Source organism: Scleropages formosus, chromosome 1, assembly GCF_900964775.1.
Source record: "Scleropages formosus chromosome 1, fSclFor1.1, whole genome shotgun sequence".
NCBI lineage: Eukaryota > Metazoa > Chordata > Actinopteri > Osteoglossiformes > Osteoglossidae > Scleropages > Scleropages formosus.
In genome coordinates, this window is record NC_041806.1 from 20,836,240 (window position 1) to 20,850,068 (window position 13,829).

Genomic DNA, 13,829 nt, shown 5'->3' on the forward strand with positions numbered 1-13,829 from the left:
CACCTGTGACGACGCTGAGCTGGACTTGTTCCCCCAGCACCTCTTGGTGAGTTTGTGTTCTCCATTGTGTAAATACCAGTGTCACACGTATGAGTACGGTCAACAGGGTCTCCAGCTATTTGAAAGCCTTTTAAGGGGTTTCTCCACAGGGACGGAGCACAAAGCTGAATCCAAAGAGCTGAATAACCGGTTTGAATTTCTTCACAGACCCTGATGGCGCTGAGAACTATGCCTTTCGCAAGGCCACTTCGACAGGGACAGGAAGGGATCCGGCACGCCCGCGCCAGGCCAACAGGCAATCCGAGCGATGGGTGCTGGGTTCTACTCAGGTTTCGCATGCAGCATGCTCACGACAGCTGGACGTCACAACCTCTTACTGTTTGAAAGCGGAGAGGGAAAGGAGGCCTCAGGCACCAGAGGACGCCAGGAGAAAATACCTGCAATGTTAAATGTTGAGTGAATCAGGGAGGCAGAAGAAAGCAGCGTTTGAGAAGTCAGTAGGGAGCACAGCTCTGTTGCAGAGGTCAAAGCCTTGCGCCCCACCTGCACTAAGACGGGTTGTTTGAATGGCGGTCGGGTGGGTCGCCGAGCGAAGGCGCCACTGGGGATGCGTAGGGATAGGAGTTACAGCTGTTATTGCAATTACCCCATTTCATGGCAAAGTTAAATGTTTCGTTTTACATTTATTTTAATTTAGCAGAGGCTTTTCTCCAAAGTGACTTTCAATGAATTCTATATAGTGTTATCAGCCCACGCACCTTATTCACCAAGGTGACTTACACTGCTAGATACACTATTTACAATGGATCACTCAGCCATACATCTGTACTTCTTTGAGCCTTATTTACTCAGTGGGAGTATTTTACTGCTGTACTCTATACCTGTAGTTCCCTCTATAAAAACAGATATACATGATGAATTTTCTTCTACCACAAAAAATGGTCTCCATGACAACAGACAATTCAAACCTTTTTGGAAACTTTTCTGGACAGTGGACTTCTTGGACAATGACACAATGGTTTTTTTTTCCTTGCTTTACATACATATATAAAGCAGTATTCACATCTCTGTGCTGCTGTTGTCAGACCCTCTGACAAAGTGTGTGTGTGTGTGTGGCACACCTAATCGAACTCATGGGCCACTACAGGTTCGCATGAGATGACATCAGCAAACATCATTCCCCAGCCCAGAGAACAAACAGAGCAAAGCCATCCTCCTTTCTGGCTGGACATGGAGGTCCACTCACTCCGCAAACAGAACTGAGGACTCTGAGAAGCTTTTAAAATGATGAACATGTGACTGCTGAGCTGGTGATGTAGAGTGCCTCAAGACCAGCCCCCACTGTGGGATCCTGGCTCTTCTGGAGTCCTCATCCCATAGCTCAGATGCGTTCACATCTCCGCGGTGTCCTGTGCGGAACATGCGGTTTTCCTCTGAACAATGCACAATCACTCACCTCAAACAGCCCCACAAAGGCACTGGAAACGTCCAGTCATATTAAGGCATCATACTGCACGTTTCTATCCAAAAGGAGCTGGTTTTGCAGCTCATCCGAGGTGGCAGCAGCATTTTGAGCTCTCTAAAGGCCATTATTATTTAACCCAGCTCCACGGCAAGTTCCTCGATGACTGACACTAACCGAATAAGAGCAGCCTTGAAGGCAGCAGTTGCAATAGTGCAGTGGAAAGTGGAACTCCAGCAGGGCAGCCTGCTGCATTGTGGGCCACCCGAAAGCCTTAACTGGACTGACCTGGCTCGCGGAGTCCCCCCGCGGGCGAGGGGGGACTGACCCTCGCCCTCCAGCCAGACTCATGTATTATTTAATTGCTCAGTTGCACACAAGTCCTCCTCAGCCCACGGTCCTGGAATACAAGTTTTTCATATTTGCATCGGCCTGCAATTACAGGCTGGCTGACATTCCTCATGTTAAGCTCCTGAGACTTGCTCCCGCACCCCATTTCCATCACAAAGACTTTGGTAAATTTAAATTTCAGTAAAAAGAAACGCGAATCACTGGAAAATCAAACAAGCCCAGATGAATCTGCGTACTGGAAACATATGGTTCATGCAGCATTCCTCAGAGATGGGTACAAAATGTCATATCTAGTGAACTACATCTGCATGTAAGAGAAGTGGCCCAAAGAAAAATAAAAGGGACCAGCATTTGCCATACTGCCACAATCAATGCAGAGTGAATGCTGGGGGGGTGGCCTGACGACACAAACTCCTACAGAAGTACACAGTGCATGAGTTGAAGACAACAACGGTCAACAAAAGCTTGTTGAGTCTCTGCTGGCGATCTCTGTCCCATTGAACTGGAATGTCACCAAATTCCCCATACAGGCATGATTAGACACTTCCTCTGCATCACACACACCACACACGCCTACAGCAGACAGCCTTGCTCCCCCCCGACAGACAAAGCCCGAGCACTGAGGAGGGGCTTGTTTTCGCAGCTGGGGTTAAGCCAGAGGCCATAAAGAGCTGACTGTTCTCCTGCTACTGGGCCTGCAGCGGAGCACGCAGCGGGGGCAGATTCCTCTGGCACCAGGGTCACACTACCAGACAGCGAGCGGGAGGGGGCGGATCACACGCACGCTGCACAACGCTGCACAATACAGTCAATCAACCGAGCAGACGTACCCCACCCCGTCACTCCTTACACAGAATAACCTCAACTGACTCAAATTTGGGACAGAAAGCTAAGGGAGGCTCCTATGAAGGTATGCATGTATGAATGGTGTGTGGCCTCCCCACAGCTCAGATCCCCACCTTGCTGCAGTGCTGTCCTGTCCAACGTGAAGGTGCTCAGGCTGCGATGATTCCACCGACTTCCTCCCCAGGGCTTGCAGGTTCTGGAGAGCGTGCGGGACACAGGAACACGGGCAAAAGTTAAGAGGAGCAATCCTTGCGCAGGTGCCCGACCGACCCGCGGCTCTGCAGTTCCTCCCAAACCCAGCGATGTGGCTGTTGTTTATGGCCCGACTAAGGAGTCCTTTTAACGCCGTTTCCCCTAGAGATCTCTCTCTGTTCAAGGGTGTGTCTTTATGTACCGACCTGGATTAATGTTCGACTGCTTCTTTTATATTCTGATTACTCATTCGACCTGCTTGTCTAAACAAGGCACAAAGTAGTCACAGTTGGCCGTGTTACATACATGCCCACAATAAAACCGTCATATTACATAGATTTAACTTAAAATGTACAAGCAGGGTGCAGTGCAATACATTTATTACCACAACCCACTTATATGCTGAGGGGAAAAAAAAAATAAAAATGTAAATTTGATTTTGTTAAAAAAAAATTCTGCTTTACCGAAACACAAATAGAAAATATAGCCAACATGAACAAATACACTGGGTCCTCGACTCAGGAGCACAGCTGGGTGCAGAAGTCTATTCTTAAAATCTAGCACCAAGTCAAAATCTATAGAAGTTTAACTCATGTATAGGACATCCAGTAGCTTAGTGGTTAGAGCTACTGCCTTTGGATCCAAAGGTTGCAGGTTCGGTCCCCACCTCTGGCTATAGTACCCTTGAGTAAGGCACTTACCCTAAATTGCTCCAGTAAAAAAAAAACATTTGCCCAGCTGTCTAAATGGGTAAATAACTGTAACCTTACCATTTTAAGTCGCTTTGGAGAAAAGCGTCAGCTAAATGAATAAAGATAAATGTAAAACTCTGCAGATGTTCCTCGATTTATTCATCTGCTAGGATATGTAAAAACTTCAAAATAAGCTACAACGAATTAAATTCACCACAAAACGTACTAATCCCGTTTTCACTAACCACCTCTTTCACAGGCTCGCTGTTTGCCAGAGCCGATCCCGAGAATTCAGATGAGAAGCCAGTCTGTCACCAAACTTATTTTCTTTCATACATTTAAAACATCTGTGAGTTTGTTAATATTCGGCTATTTTCAGTTCGCTTTATTATCTGTACAAAAGTGCAACAGTAGACATACCCAGAGGCGGGTAGTGACGAGTTACTTTTACCCCGTTACTTCTCCTCAGATTGTCAAAATGCGCACTTCTCGGAGCACATTTTGACATTAATAGTTTCTCCTTTTGAGTAGATGTGTAAAGAAAAATGTACTTTTAGACCATTTGTCAGAATTCTTTTCACTGCTTTTGTATGTGTCGCATATCACCTTTCGATTTTCTCTTAAAATTAACCACGCCAGTATTATGGTGAACCATGGTGTCTTCTGTGTATTTCACCAGCTATTGTTGGCTGTCAGTCACAGCCACGTTTATGGTGAACCACTAAAAATATGTCTTCATTGTCAGCTGACTTCTTGGGTTGATTTCATTGGCCAAGCTCCCCAACAGCGAGACCAACTAGAATTCAGTGTGGACCAATCAGAGCTACAGCTACTGCTCATCCCACCTTGAATGACAGCAGAGCTCAATCATCTAAAGTGAGTTGGAAAGCATATAAAATATGTTTAATATGTTATGAATGTCCTTCTGTATTATGAGAATGGCAGCCATCCCAAGTTTCCTGGAAATCTGTCTCCTCCCTACTTTTCAATCCATAATCCCCTAGATAGTGCTCTGCACTGCCAAGGTTTTTTGTTGGCGACATCCCAGGTGCAATAAAATAAATCATTTAAATAGAAATTAAATCACTCTTTTCACGTTCTAGGTGAACCATTCCTTACCAAGATCGCCTGACTGAGTAAAAATATTTCAGAGAAAGGGACAAATCCTATAGGGTTCTACCCGTCATTGGGTTTGGAGCATCTCAACTGGCCATTTTTCATTAGTTACTGGCTCGGTGTTTCTGTGTGTCCATGTTGTCTTATTACAGGGCAGTCAGTAACGTAACAGTTACAGGCAATGGCTTGGAACCTAAAGGTTGTCTGCTGAAATCCGAATTCTCAACATAATTCAAATGCTCTTAACATAAAGACCCAGTGTATTATACACAGTCTGAGAGCTGTTCCGGGATGACAACAGAAGGATTTGGGTGTAGAGTACCATTAACCTGTATTTCGACTCACCTGTCCGTAGAAGTCTGCCGAGGGCGACGAGCGAGACCTCTCATGAACGTATGGGGCTTTGCTCCGCTCTTCCACAGCTGGGTCTAGTATGTTGTCAGCCGAGTGGTACCGACCAGAGGCCCTGACCTCGGGCGGCTTCCTCTGCACGTTCCAGGTGGCCTCATACTCTGCAAAGGTTCCCAGTCGCTGCTGCTCCAGCACTGCCTGCTTGTCAGTATGCCACAGGCTGCCCTGAGGCCCTTCCAGGTGCTTCCCTGCCCATGCCTCCTGCAGGGACTCTTCATGGTCCCTCAGCCGCAGCGGTCCGCCCTGCTGGCCTTTTCTGGGGTCATCGACATCGCTTGGCTGGACCTGATTTGGCCCAACCCTAGGAAGACCAGGTTTTGCTGTAGCCTCAAAAAACTTGCGCCGATCCGCAAAGGACCCGGCTGACTCTGGGGAAGGGAGGTCCTCCTCCACACCCACCTCGTTGATCTTGTCTGGCTCAGAGAAAGAACGCACCTTCCTCTCTGCGGTGAAGCGTTTTCGGCCACCGATCCGGGATATCTGGCCTGAGCCTGGTTTACTGTGGAATACTTCTGAGAAGATGGGCAGGGGGGTGAGGTCCTTGCGTGATTGGCTGGTAGAGGGGTAGCCAGGCAGGGCCTCAGCTGCAGGGTGCTCTGGCAACACAGGCTCCAGGTCCCTTCTCCTGAACGAGGTTGCTCTGAGGACTCGCGCCTGAGCCTCCTTCAGGTGATCCTTGTAGGTGCTAGAGAACGAGGTGTCCGATGAGGAAGTCACAGCAGCCTCCGTGGACTCGACCTTCCAGACCTCGGGGTCTTCTACCTCGCTCTGGCCCGTCAGGGTGGCCGCACTCCTGCTCTTCTGCAGCTGCGCCTTCTTCATCTGAATCTCATTGCGCAGGGTGGTAGCATAACGGTCACTGCGCCTCACTGCCTTACCAGTCACGGGGTCCAGGGGCTCTGGCTGGCCGGGCCCACTGAATGCCTCCATGGGTTTCTCTGCCAAACTCATGCTCTCCTGGGACAGGGAGTGCAGCATGGGTGTCCTCTGGGGGCAAATTTTCCTTTCTTCCAGGGACAACCAAGCCTCTGACTGGAGTGCTTTCTTCTGCTCATTGTACTTGCTCGGTGGGTGGCTCAGGTCCTGGACTTCCACAGTGTATCCATTGTTCCGCCTTTGGCCAGCCCTATCCTCCACGTTCAATCTAGCTGCGAGGAGGAGATCTTGCGAGGCGGCATCAGAAGCTGGCCGGTCCTCTGGCCGGCGATACCCGTCACTGTCCTGGCCGTCAGGGTGTACCTGCAGTACCGTTTGCTTGGCTTTGATAGCCTTCTGGGAGCTAACGGAGCTCACGGAGCTCCTATCGCCAGCTCCCTGAGCTACTTCAGTTGCTACGGCAGCCTTCCATCCTTCCACCCTCACGAGCGCAGCCTGCGACACAGCCTGACTGGGCTGCCGAGCCGTGACGCAGTAGTACCTGCTCTGGCTGGTGGCGTCGGGGATCTGATCGATGGCGGTGCTCGACAAAGATGCACTGGACGTGCGCACCTGAGCCTGTCCATACGGCTGGTTGTTGGTGGGCAGTTCCTGCATGCTGCTGTAGCAGCCTCCCACGTTCTGCTGCTTGGGCGCTGAAGCAGCCCTGGGTTGCTGGAAGAAGGTGCCCTCGTCACTGTACTGCCGTTGGTGGTAGGGTACGTAGCCATAGGGGGGCTGCCCGAGACGCACATCTGTAGAGGAGAGCGAGTACAGCCGGTTTGCGGTCAGTTGGTGGTTGCTGTTATAGCCATCTTCCGCAGAGTAAGGCTGCAGGGCGTCCACTTTCTGAGGTGGGTTGTAGGTACGCCGGGCCTCGGGTCCCCTGGGAATGTTATCGAGGGCCTCGATGGACCCCCGTTCAGGACCTCTTCCCTGTGGCATCTGTTGAGGGTGGCCTCCCAATCCTCCCAACCCTTCGGAGTAAGGGAGAACCAAGCCCTTCTCGTGGACTTTGGTTACAGCAAAGCTGTCACTGCGTACTGGGGGTGGCGGTGGAGGCGGAGATGGCGGTGTGGCCCTTTTCTTCTCAGGGATGTGCCACACAGGGCCCATACTGGATCTCCCTGAGGTAGAGCTCCTAGAGCCTGGGGGCTCCTCAATCCTAGGGCTCTCACGGCCTTCGTGACCCGAGGGCATGGACAGCAGGCTGGGCCGCTCATCCTGGCGGCCCAGCTTCTGGAGCATGTTCTCAGTGGAGGCGGCGTTACTCCTAGACAAGGTGTAATCTGGCGTGCCAGAGCCAGTGGAAAAGGAGCTGTAGGCAGAGTCACGCTTGCTACCCCCCCCGGCCACTCCCAAGCGGTCAACGCTGTTGCTGGATTTAGCCGGAGAAAGACGCCCTGAAGGATATGGGTGCGAGGACTGCTCTAGGCTGTCCACGCTGCCTAGGGAGCTGAACTGGTCAGACACGCGCCGCAGGTTCGTCTGGTCCCAGCTTTTTGAGAGATCCTGGGAACTGGAAATAACAGAGACAACAGAAACAAATTATCCACAGTCCCGCTTTCACGCAGACAGCTGCAATGTAACTCACACGTCTTGCTGTAAATTCACCTGCTTACAATGAAAACCCTCTACACACCTTTCGATATACTATTCAATCAAACTCTTTACATCTAACGTGTTTTACCACTTAAAGAAATAAAGCCTGTTTTCACAAGTGTGGGGCTCTGTGTGCCTGTTATTTTTATTTCTTCTTTTCCAGAAGACAGAAAATACATTTTCCAAGCAACTGCAATACCGGTATAGGGGGCAATTTTTGTTCGTTCCTGCTTATGACTGTGGCATGTGACAAAAAGCCCTGGAATGTGGAATTTCACAAAGGGATGTGTGCATGCAAACAAAGCAGAAGTTCCTCAGTATAAATTGCGGAAAAGCAAAAGCATGCCTCTGCCTCCCTCCCCCATCTACCTTCCCACATACCTTGCATCATATCTGGAGTGCCACACTGTTGTGGGTGTGGTCTGAGCCTTGGCCACTTCTGACTGGCCTTCGGTGAACTTGGTTGAGTGCCACGAATGGGGCCGGACTACTGGTTCGGTCCTCCTGGATAGAGAGCCAGAGGGATTGAGTGACGATTGAGAGAGAGAGAGAGAAACAGCCCTGGAGTAGAGAACAAATCTGGCTTGGGGGTGGGGCCTAACTGTGCACGTTTGCATTTACAGCAAGTTTTCAGAACTCAAAGTACAACCTCAGAAAATGACGAAAGAACGACAGACAGCGAAGGCAAAGTGTCATGCTGCACACAACAGAATGTCATGTCGGGTAATGGAGGGAATGATAGAGCGCTCACCTTACGGCTGCTCACAAGCATGGAAGCATGGTCTGAGCAGACTGTGACATCTCTCTCACTCACACACACAAAACAGGACGTGAACGGTTCAGGGTACCAGAACATGGCAGTCAGACCTACCCCTTGAAGCGGCTCTTTCTGCAACGCATTTGCATGGGGAGCAAAAACAGACATGTGCATCAGTCCCCAAGCACGGAGGAAAACACTGCTCTGCAGGGTACAGCGTGTAGAACACACTGTGCCTGTCGTGTTATATCTGTACCCGCGACTCACCATAACCATCATGCCTCCATCTCATACGTCTTATCCTGATTTACCGTGAAAATCAGACTTCTCACTAAATTTTGACATTGACACTTCTTACTTTGGTCCCCTAATTAAGACCTTAACTGGAACTGAGGTGATTTGTTCCCCCAAGGCCACAAGTCGAATGTAAAACGAAGCGGCGAGGTGCTCGTCGTCAGTTCTACATGAAGCTACTAGTGTACTAGAGTACTGGTGTATTAATAGTGTGCTACTGAACTGCACTTTGAGAATGGTGTGCGTCTGCGTGTCGAAGAAACACTTGCAGGACTGAGTTGTACATGGCTTTGGAGAAGAGCACCTCCGGAATAACTGTCAATGTAAAAGTCATTAATGAAATGAAATAAAGCAATTACAATTATGTAAATGCAAATTACACCCACATCAAAAAAAAAAAAAAACCAACCAAGTTAGGTTTTACATGGAGGTGAAGGATGATGGGGAGGCGGCAGCACTTCACCGACACCTCAAAACCGGTAGAATCGTGCAGGGTCGTCCACCTTTCGCTCGCTTCTCTTTCGCCTGCTGCAGTCTCCTGAGAAACCTAAGGCTGCTCTCGCTACCTGTGATGGGTACCTGTCGGGTGGCGCTTCGACACGCATGTTACATGTCCACACCCCCGCAGATCCTTACCAGAGGCAAAGAAAAGCTCGGATTTCAGCCCGACACACACGCTGACACACGGACACTTAGAAGCTGCACTCCACGTGGTTTCGCAGAGCATGCCGATCAAACACGAAACAGAAAGGCGATCAAACACATGCACACGTCACACCACGGACATACTCCGCTAACAAACACAGTAAAACAGCGGGCGAGATGTTGTTGCTCTTGGCAACCACAGATGAGGGTGATGGAGAGAGGGGGGAGGTGGGTGACGTCACCAGACAATGGAGGGACCACTTCTACCCGGGGAGCATGAACAGGGTGGCAACTGGGCAAGGGGCAGAGTGTCACAGGGCATCTCACAGCTACCGCGGTAACATACCTCATGGAACTGCGTAAAATCTTCGTAAGAAAGCTCCTCGCCACATGCACGTCACTTTCTGAAGGCATTTTCTGTGCTACAATATCCACCATTTTCATCTTCCTGGGCAGCAGGGAGGAACACACACTGAATCACTTAACTCCTCAGCTTTTACACACGTCGAAGACTCAGATTGCTGGGGGATCTATTGGAACACCTGTTAAAAAAAGGCTATTTATAACAGTGTGGAGGTGGCGTGGAACAAACAAAAAAAAAAAAAAAGGCTGATTACACCAAGGGTGGCACAGTGGGTTGGACTAGGTCCTGCTCTCTGGTGGGTCTGGGGTTCGAGTCCCGCTTGGGGTGCCTTGTGATGGACTGGCATCCCTTCCTGGGTGTGTCCCCTCCCCCTCCAGCCTTACGCCCTGTGTTGCCAGGTTAGGCTCTGGCTCCCCGTGACCCCGAATGGGACAAGCGGTTCAGAAAATGTATGTATGTGTGTGTGTGTGTGTGTGGGCGATTACACCAGTGGACTAGCTCCTCCAGTTACAAACGTGAGATTGCGAATTTCTGAAGATGTGAACATTTCTCCAGATTACGTATGACAGCATCTGTCACTCGTTCATTTATTTTGGAATTACTCTCTCTCGTAGAGAGAAAGTGAGCTGCACTTCACCCGAACAGTGAAAGTGCGTGGAACTGCCTTCATTCAGCTTGCTTCCGCAGCGTTGGTGACCGTGCGCGCACATATTGACCAGTTTGCTGAAATAACGTTAAGTCCTTTCAAATTAACTTTAACGTACAGACAGTTTCGGACTTGCCTAAAGGTTCCGAACGTGAATTAAACTCTAAAATGACTTTGGATTTACGAACTGCACTCCTGTTCACAGCCAGTGCCCTGTGTACAACACAGAAGTTTGTGAGCCCCCTGGTGTACTTGTGCTTGCATTCGACACAAGCAAGAGCGTGTTCCCATTCTTCTGACTTGGAGTTGTTAATAGTGTGCGAGCGAGCGCTGTCCATCCCCCCCAATCCCCCCCCCCGGCCGCCAGCGGTCCCAGCTGTGGAGCACACTCGCCCTCTGCTGGTCACACTGAGACCCGTTTCCTACTGACTGCCTCCTCTCCTTACCCTTCAACCAGACAGGCATTTACTGTACATGCTTACAGTGATCTACCAACTTATCCAGTAGGGTAATTTTTACTATATCAATTCAGGGCACCACAGCAGGAAATGGGATTGGAATTCAGGTCCCTTGAGCAGAAGGCAGGAGATCCAACCACTATGCCACCTGCCGCTCCACACGAATAACTTAGTCGGATGACACGGTGGATATGGCCAAGCTTGAACACGAGAAAGATAAGGTTCTTCCTAAGTGTTTTGTGTTTAATGCTCCATTTAGAGAAGTGAAAGTTGGATTCTAAGGAAGGCCTTTCTGTCCCCTGCGATGGATGACAGTCCCAACACGGTGCTTCCGGGGAGGAAGACCTCGAATCGGGGCAGCCCAGCACCACTCGCCATCTGGGCGTGTGTTCCGGCTCGGGGCTTAGTGGCCTCTTGGCTCTTAGGGAGAAGGATCAGCTGGTTCACATGCGCGCCAAGCTGTCGTCTGCGCACCGCAGCCAGCCAGCAACCCCTCCTCCCACCCCCCGGTCAGGCACAATGAGCCAAGGCTGCAGCACATCTTCCATTCACATCGAAGACTCCTTAACTAAGTCTTTACTGACGAAGAACGTTCCAGCACCTGCCGTTCTAGATGCAACACAGATATTACATTTATTCATTTATCTTTTCTCTAAAGTCACTTACAATGTTAAGAAAGACACAATTTACCCATTTATAGAGCGGGGTAATTTTACTGGAGTAATTTTAGGGTAAGTACCTTGCTCAAGGGTACTACAACTGGAGATGAGATTCAAACCTGCGACCTTTGCATCCAAAAGCAGCTGCTCTAACCACTACTCTACCAGCTGTACCCATATGTGGGGAGAGCTGATGTGTGTGTGTGTGTGTGTGTATATATATATATATATATATATATATATATATATACACACACACACACACACACACACACACACACACACACACACATATACATACATACATACACACACACACACTTATTGGTAATACATACTTGTTTTTATATATGTGGGTCACAACAATACAGAGCAGCGTTACACGGATGGTGGGTATATGGGCTCCACATTTCATTTCCATTTTATTATTGTTTTTAGTGGGGGGTTGGGCACCTTGGCTTTGCATTCCATTCCATGTGAGTCCCAGAGTTCAAGCAGCTAATCCCCCCCCCCCCCCCCCCCCCCGCTCCGAGTAATGTCTCCCCATACTTGACCCGTGACCCAGTGACCTTCCCCCTCTTTGCACTCCAGGCAAACAAACAAGGCGTTAGCAGGAGGAACGCTGAGACTGCTTTCCCGCTGAGCAGCAAACAAGATTTGGAAAAGGTTTTTATGGCTCTAAGATGGTCTCCGCTCTAATTCAACTCTCGGCATCCAACAGAGCCCAGAAGGTCACCGAGTCCAGCCACTACATTTACGTATCTGACACTTTTCTCCAAAGCGACTTACAAATGTTGAGTTACCGACAACTATTTACCCCATTTATGCAGCTGGGTTATTTTGTAGAGCAATTTTAGAGTAAGTACCTTGCTCAAGGGCACCACAGCTGGAGGTGGGATTCGAACCTGTGACCATTTAGGTCACAAGGCAGCCGCTCTAACCACTACTCTACCAGCTGTTCCTGTACAAACGCATGCAGGAGATTCTCCCGTTCCTGGTACGGTGACCCATTCACCCTGTGTTGGGGGGGGGGGGGGGGGGGGTAACACAGTGCCCATCACACACTATCAGGCTAATAAATCCCGCAAACACCGCGACACACAGCACTATAGGGAGCAGGGCTCTCTACTGAGACTCTACTGAGCAAAAAAGCAGAGGCCCTTGATTCTGCTGAACAATGTGCAGAAAGCAGTGTGTTGGGGCTGTGTAACTGCACACACACACACACACACACACACACACACAGCTTGTCCTGACGCCAGACTGAAACCAGGAGACACAACCAAAGGAACGAGGACAATGGGAGATCGCAGGGGCTCGCGGGGAGCCAACAAGCAGCGTTTAAGGCCCCTCATGGGAGCTCTTGTGCTAGACGCTGCAACCTGCGCCTGCAACACCATCCCCACCCCCACCTCGGGCGCACAGCTCCCTCGACCCCTTCACACATCGCGAGAATAGAAATGCAAATTGGCCTGTGTCTGTTAGTAGCGTCGCCACAGTAATACTCGTGTTGGGGACCAAAGGAGTAGGGTGGCGGGAAGGAGACTCGGCCCGCCGGCAGCATTCCTTTACCGGAGAAATACTGCGGTGCAACATAACACATTTGCATTTATTTAGCTGTTCTCCAGAAGAACGTAGTGTTAAGCTACTTACTACGATTTACCCACTTATACAGCTGGGTCATTTTTTACTGCATCAGTTCAGGGCAAGTACCTTGCTCAAGGGTAGAACTGCAGGAGGTGGGGTTTGAACCTGCAACCTCTAGCAGCAGCTCTGACCAATACATTAGCGGTTGCCCACCACGGACACAGTCCCCGGAAACTTTTACCATGTGGGTATGTACCTATAGACACACACACACACACACACACACACACACACACACACACACACACACCAATCCATACACACATAATCTCTGCAATCTGGCACCTAACACATGGGTCTGAGCAGAAGACTCACCGAGCTCCTCGCAACATAGAGAGAGACGCAGCTTGTACCACAACTCACCCTCGGGTACGGCAGCATGAAGAGCGGAAACCCCCCCGAGCCCCCTGCTGTGGCCCAGCTCGAAACGGAGCACACATTCCACAGGCACTTCAAAGACATGTGGGGCACCGCGGGGGGGCACGGTGGGGTGGGGGGCACGACGGATGCCGGAAGGTGGTCCTCAGAATATGCGTGTTTCGCACGCACCTCCATACAAGGCCAGCCAGTGGTGTATTCTCATGTGCGCCGGCGAGTGCTGCTGTGGTCAGGATGGGGGCCACATCCCCTTGAGGGATTGTGAGGGCTTCCCCCTCTCAAAGAATGTGTGTATGTGTGTGTGTGGGAGGGAGGGGGTGCCGTCACAGTCTTTCCCCTTGAATAAATCCAACGAGTGTGACTTCTGATTGGCTGGAGACAGCAAAGCTAATCA

The 13,829-nt window shown here is 50.2% G+C and overlaps 1 protein-coding gene across 4 annotated transcripts in view; it reads right to left on the bottom strand.

Moving 5' to 3' along the window:
* The window catches only part of shroom2a (shroom family member 2a), a 50,414-nt gene that overhangs the window by 10,924 nt on the left and 25,661 nt on the right, over window positions 1-13,829 (bottom strand). For 3 of the 4 annotated variants that reach the window (XM_029256562.1, XM_029256558.1, XM_029256568.1), the window contains 3 exons: window positions 7,969-8,091; window positions 5,005-7,504; window positions 2,773-2,855 (listed from right to left, as the gene is read on the bottom strand). In XM_029256562.1, coding sequence (XP_029112395.1) covers window positions 2,773-2,855; window positions 5,005-7,504; window positions 7,969-8,091 — 2,706 coding nt within the window. Of the gene's footprint in view, window positions 1-2,772; window positions 2,856-5,004; window positions 7,505-7,968; window positions 8,092-9,629; window positions 9,890-13,829 lie in introns of those variants that run through there. The other variant, XM_029256587.1, reaches the window with a different exon arrangement.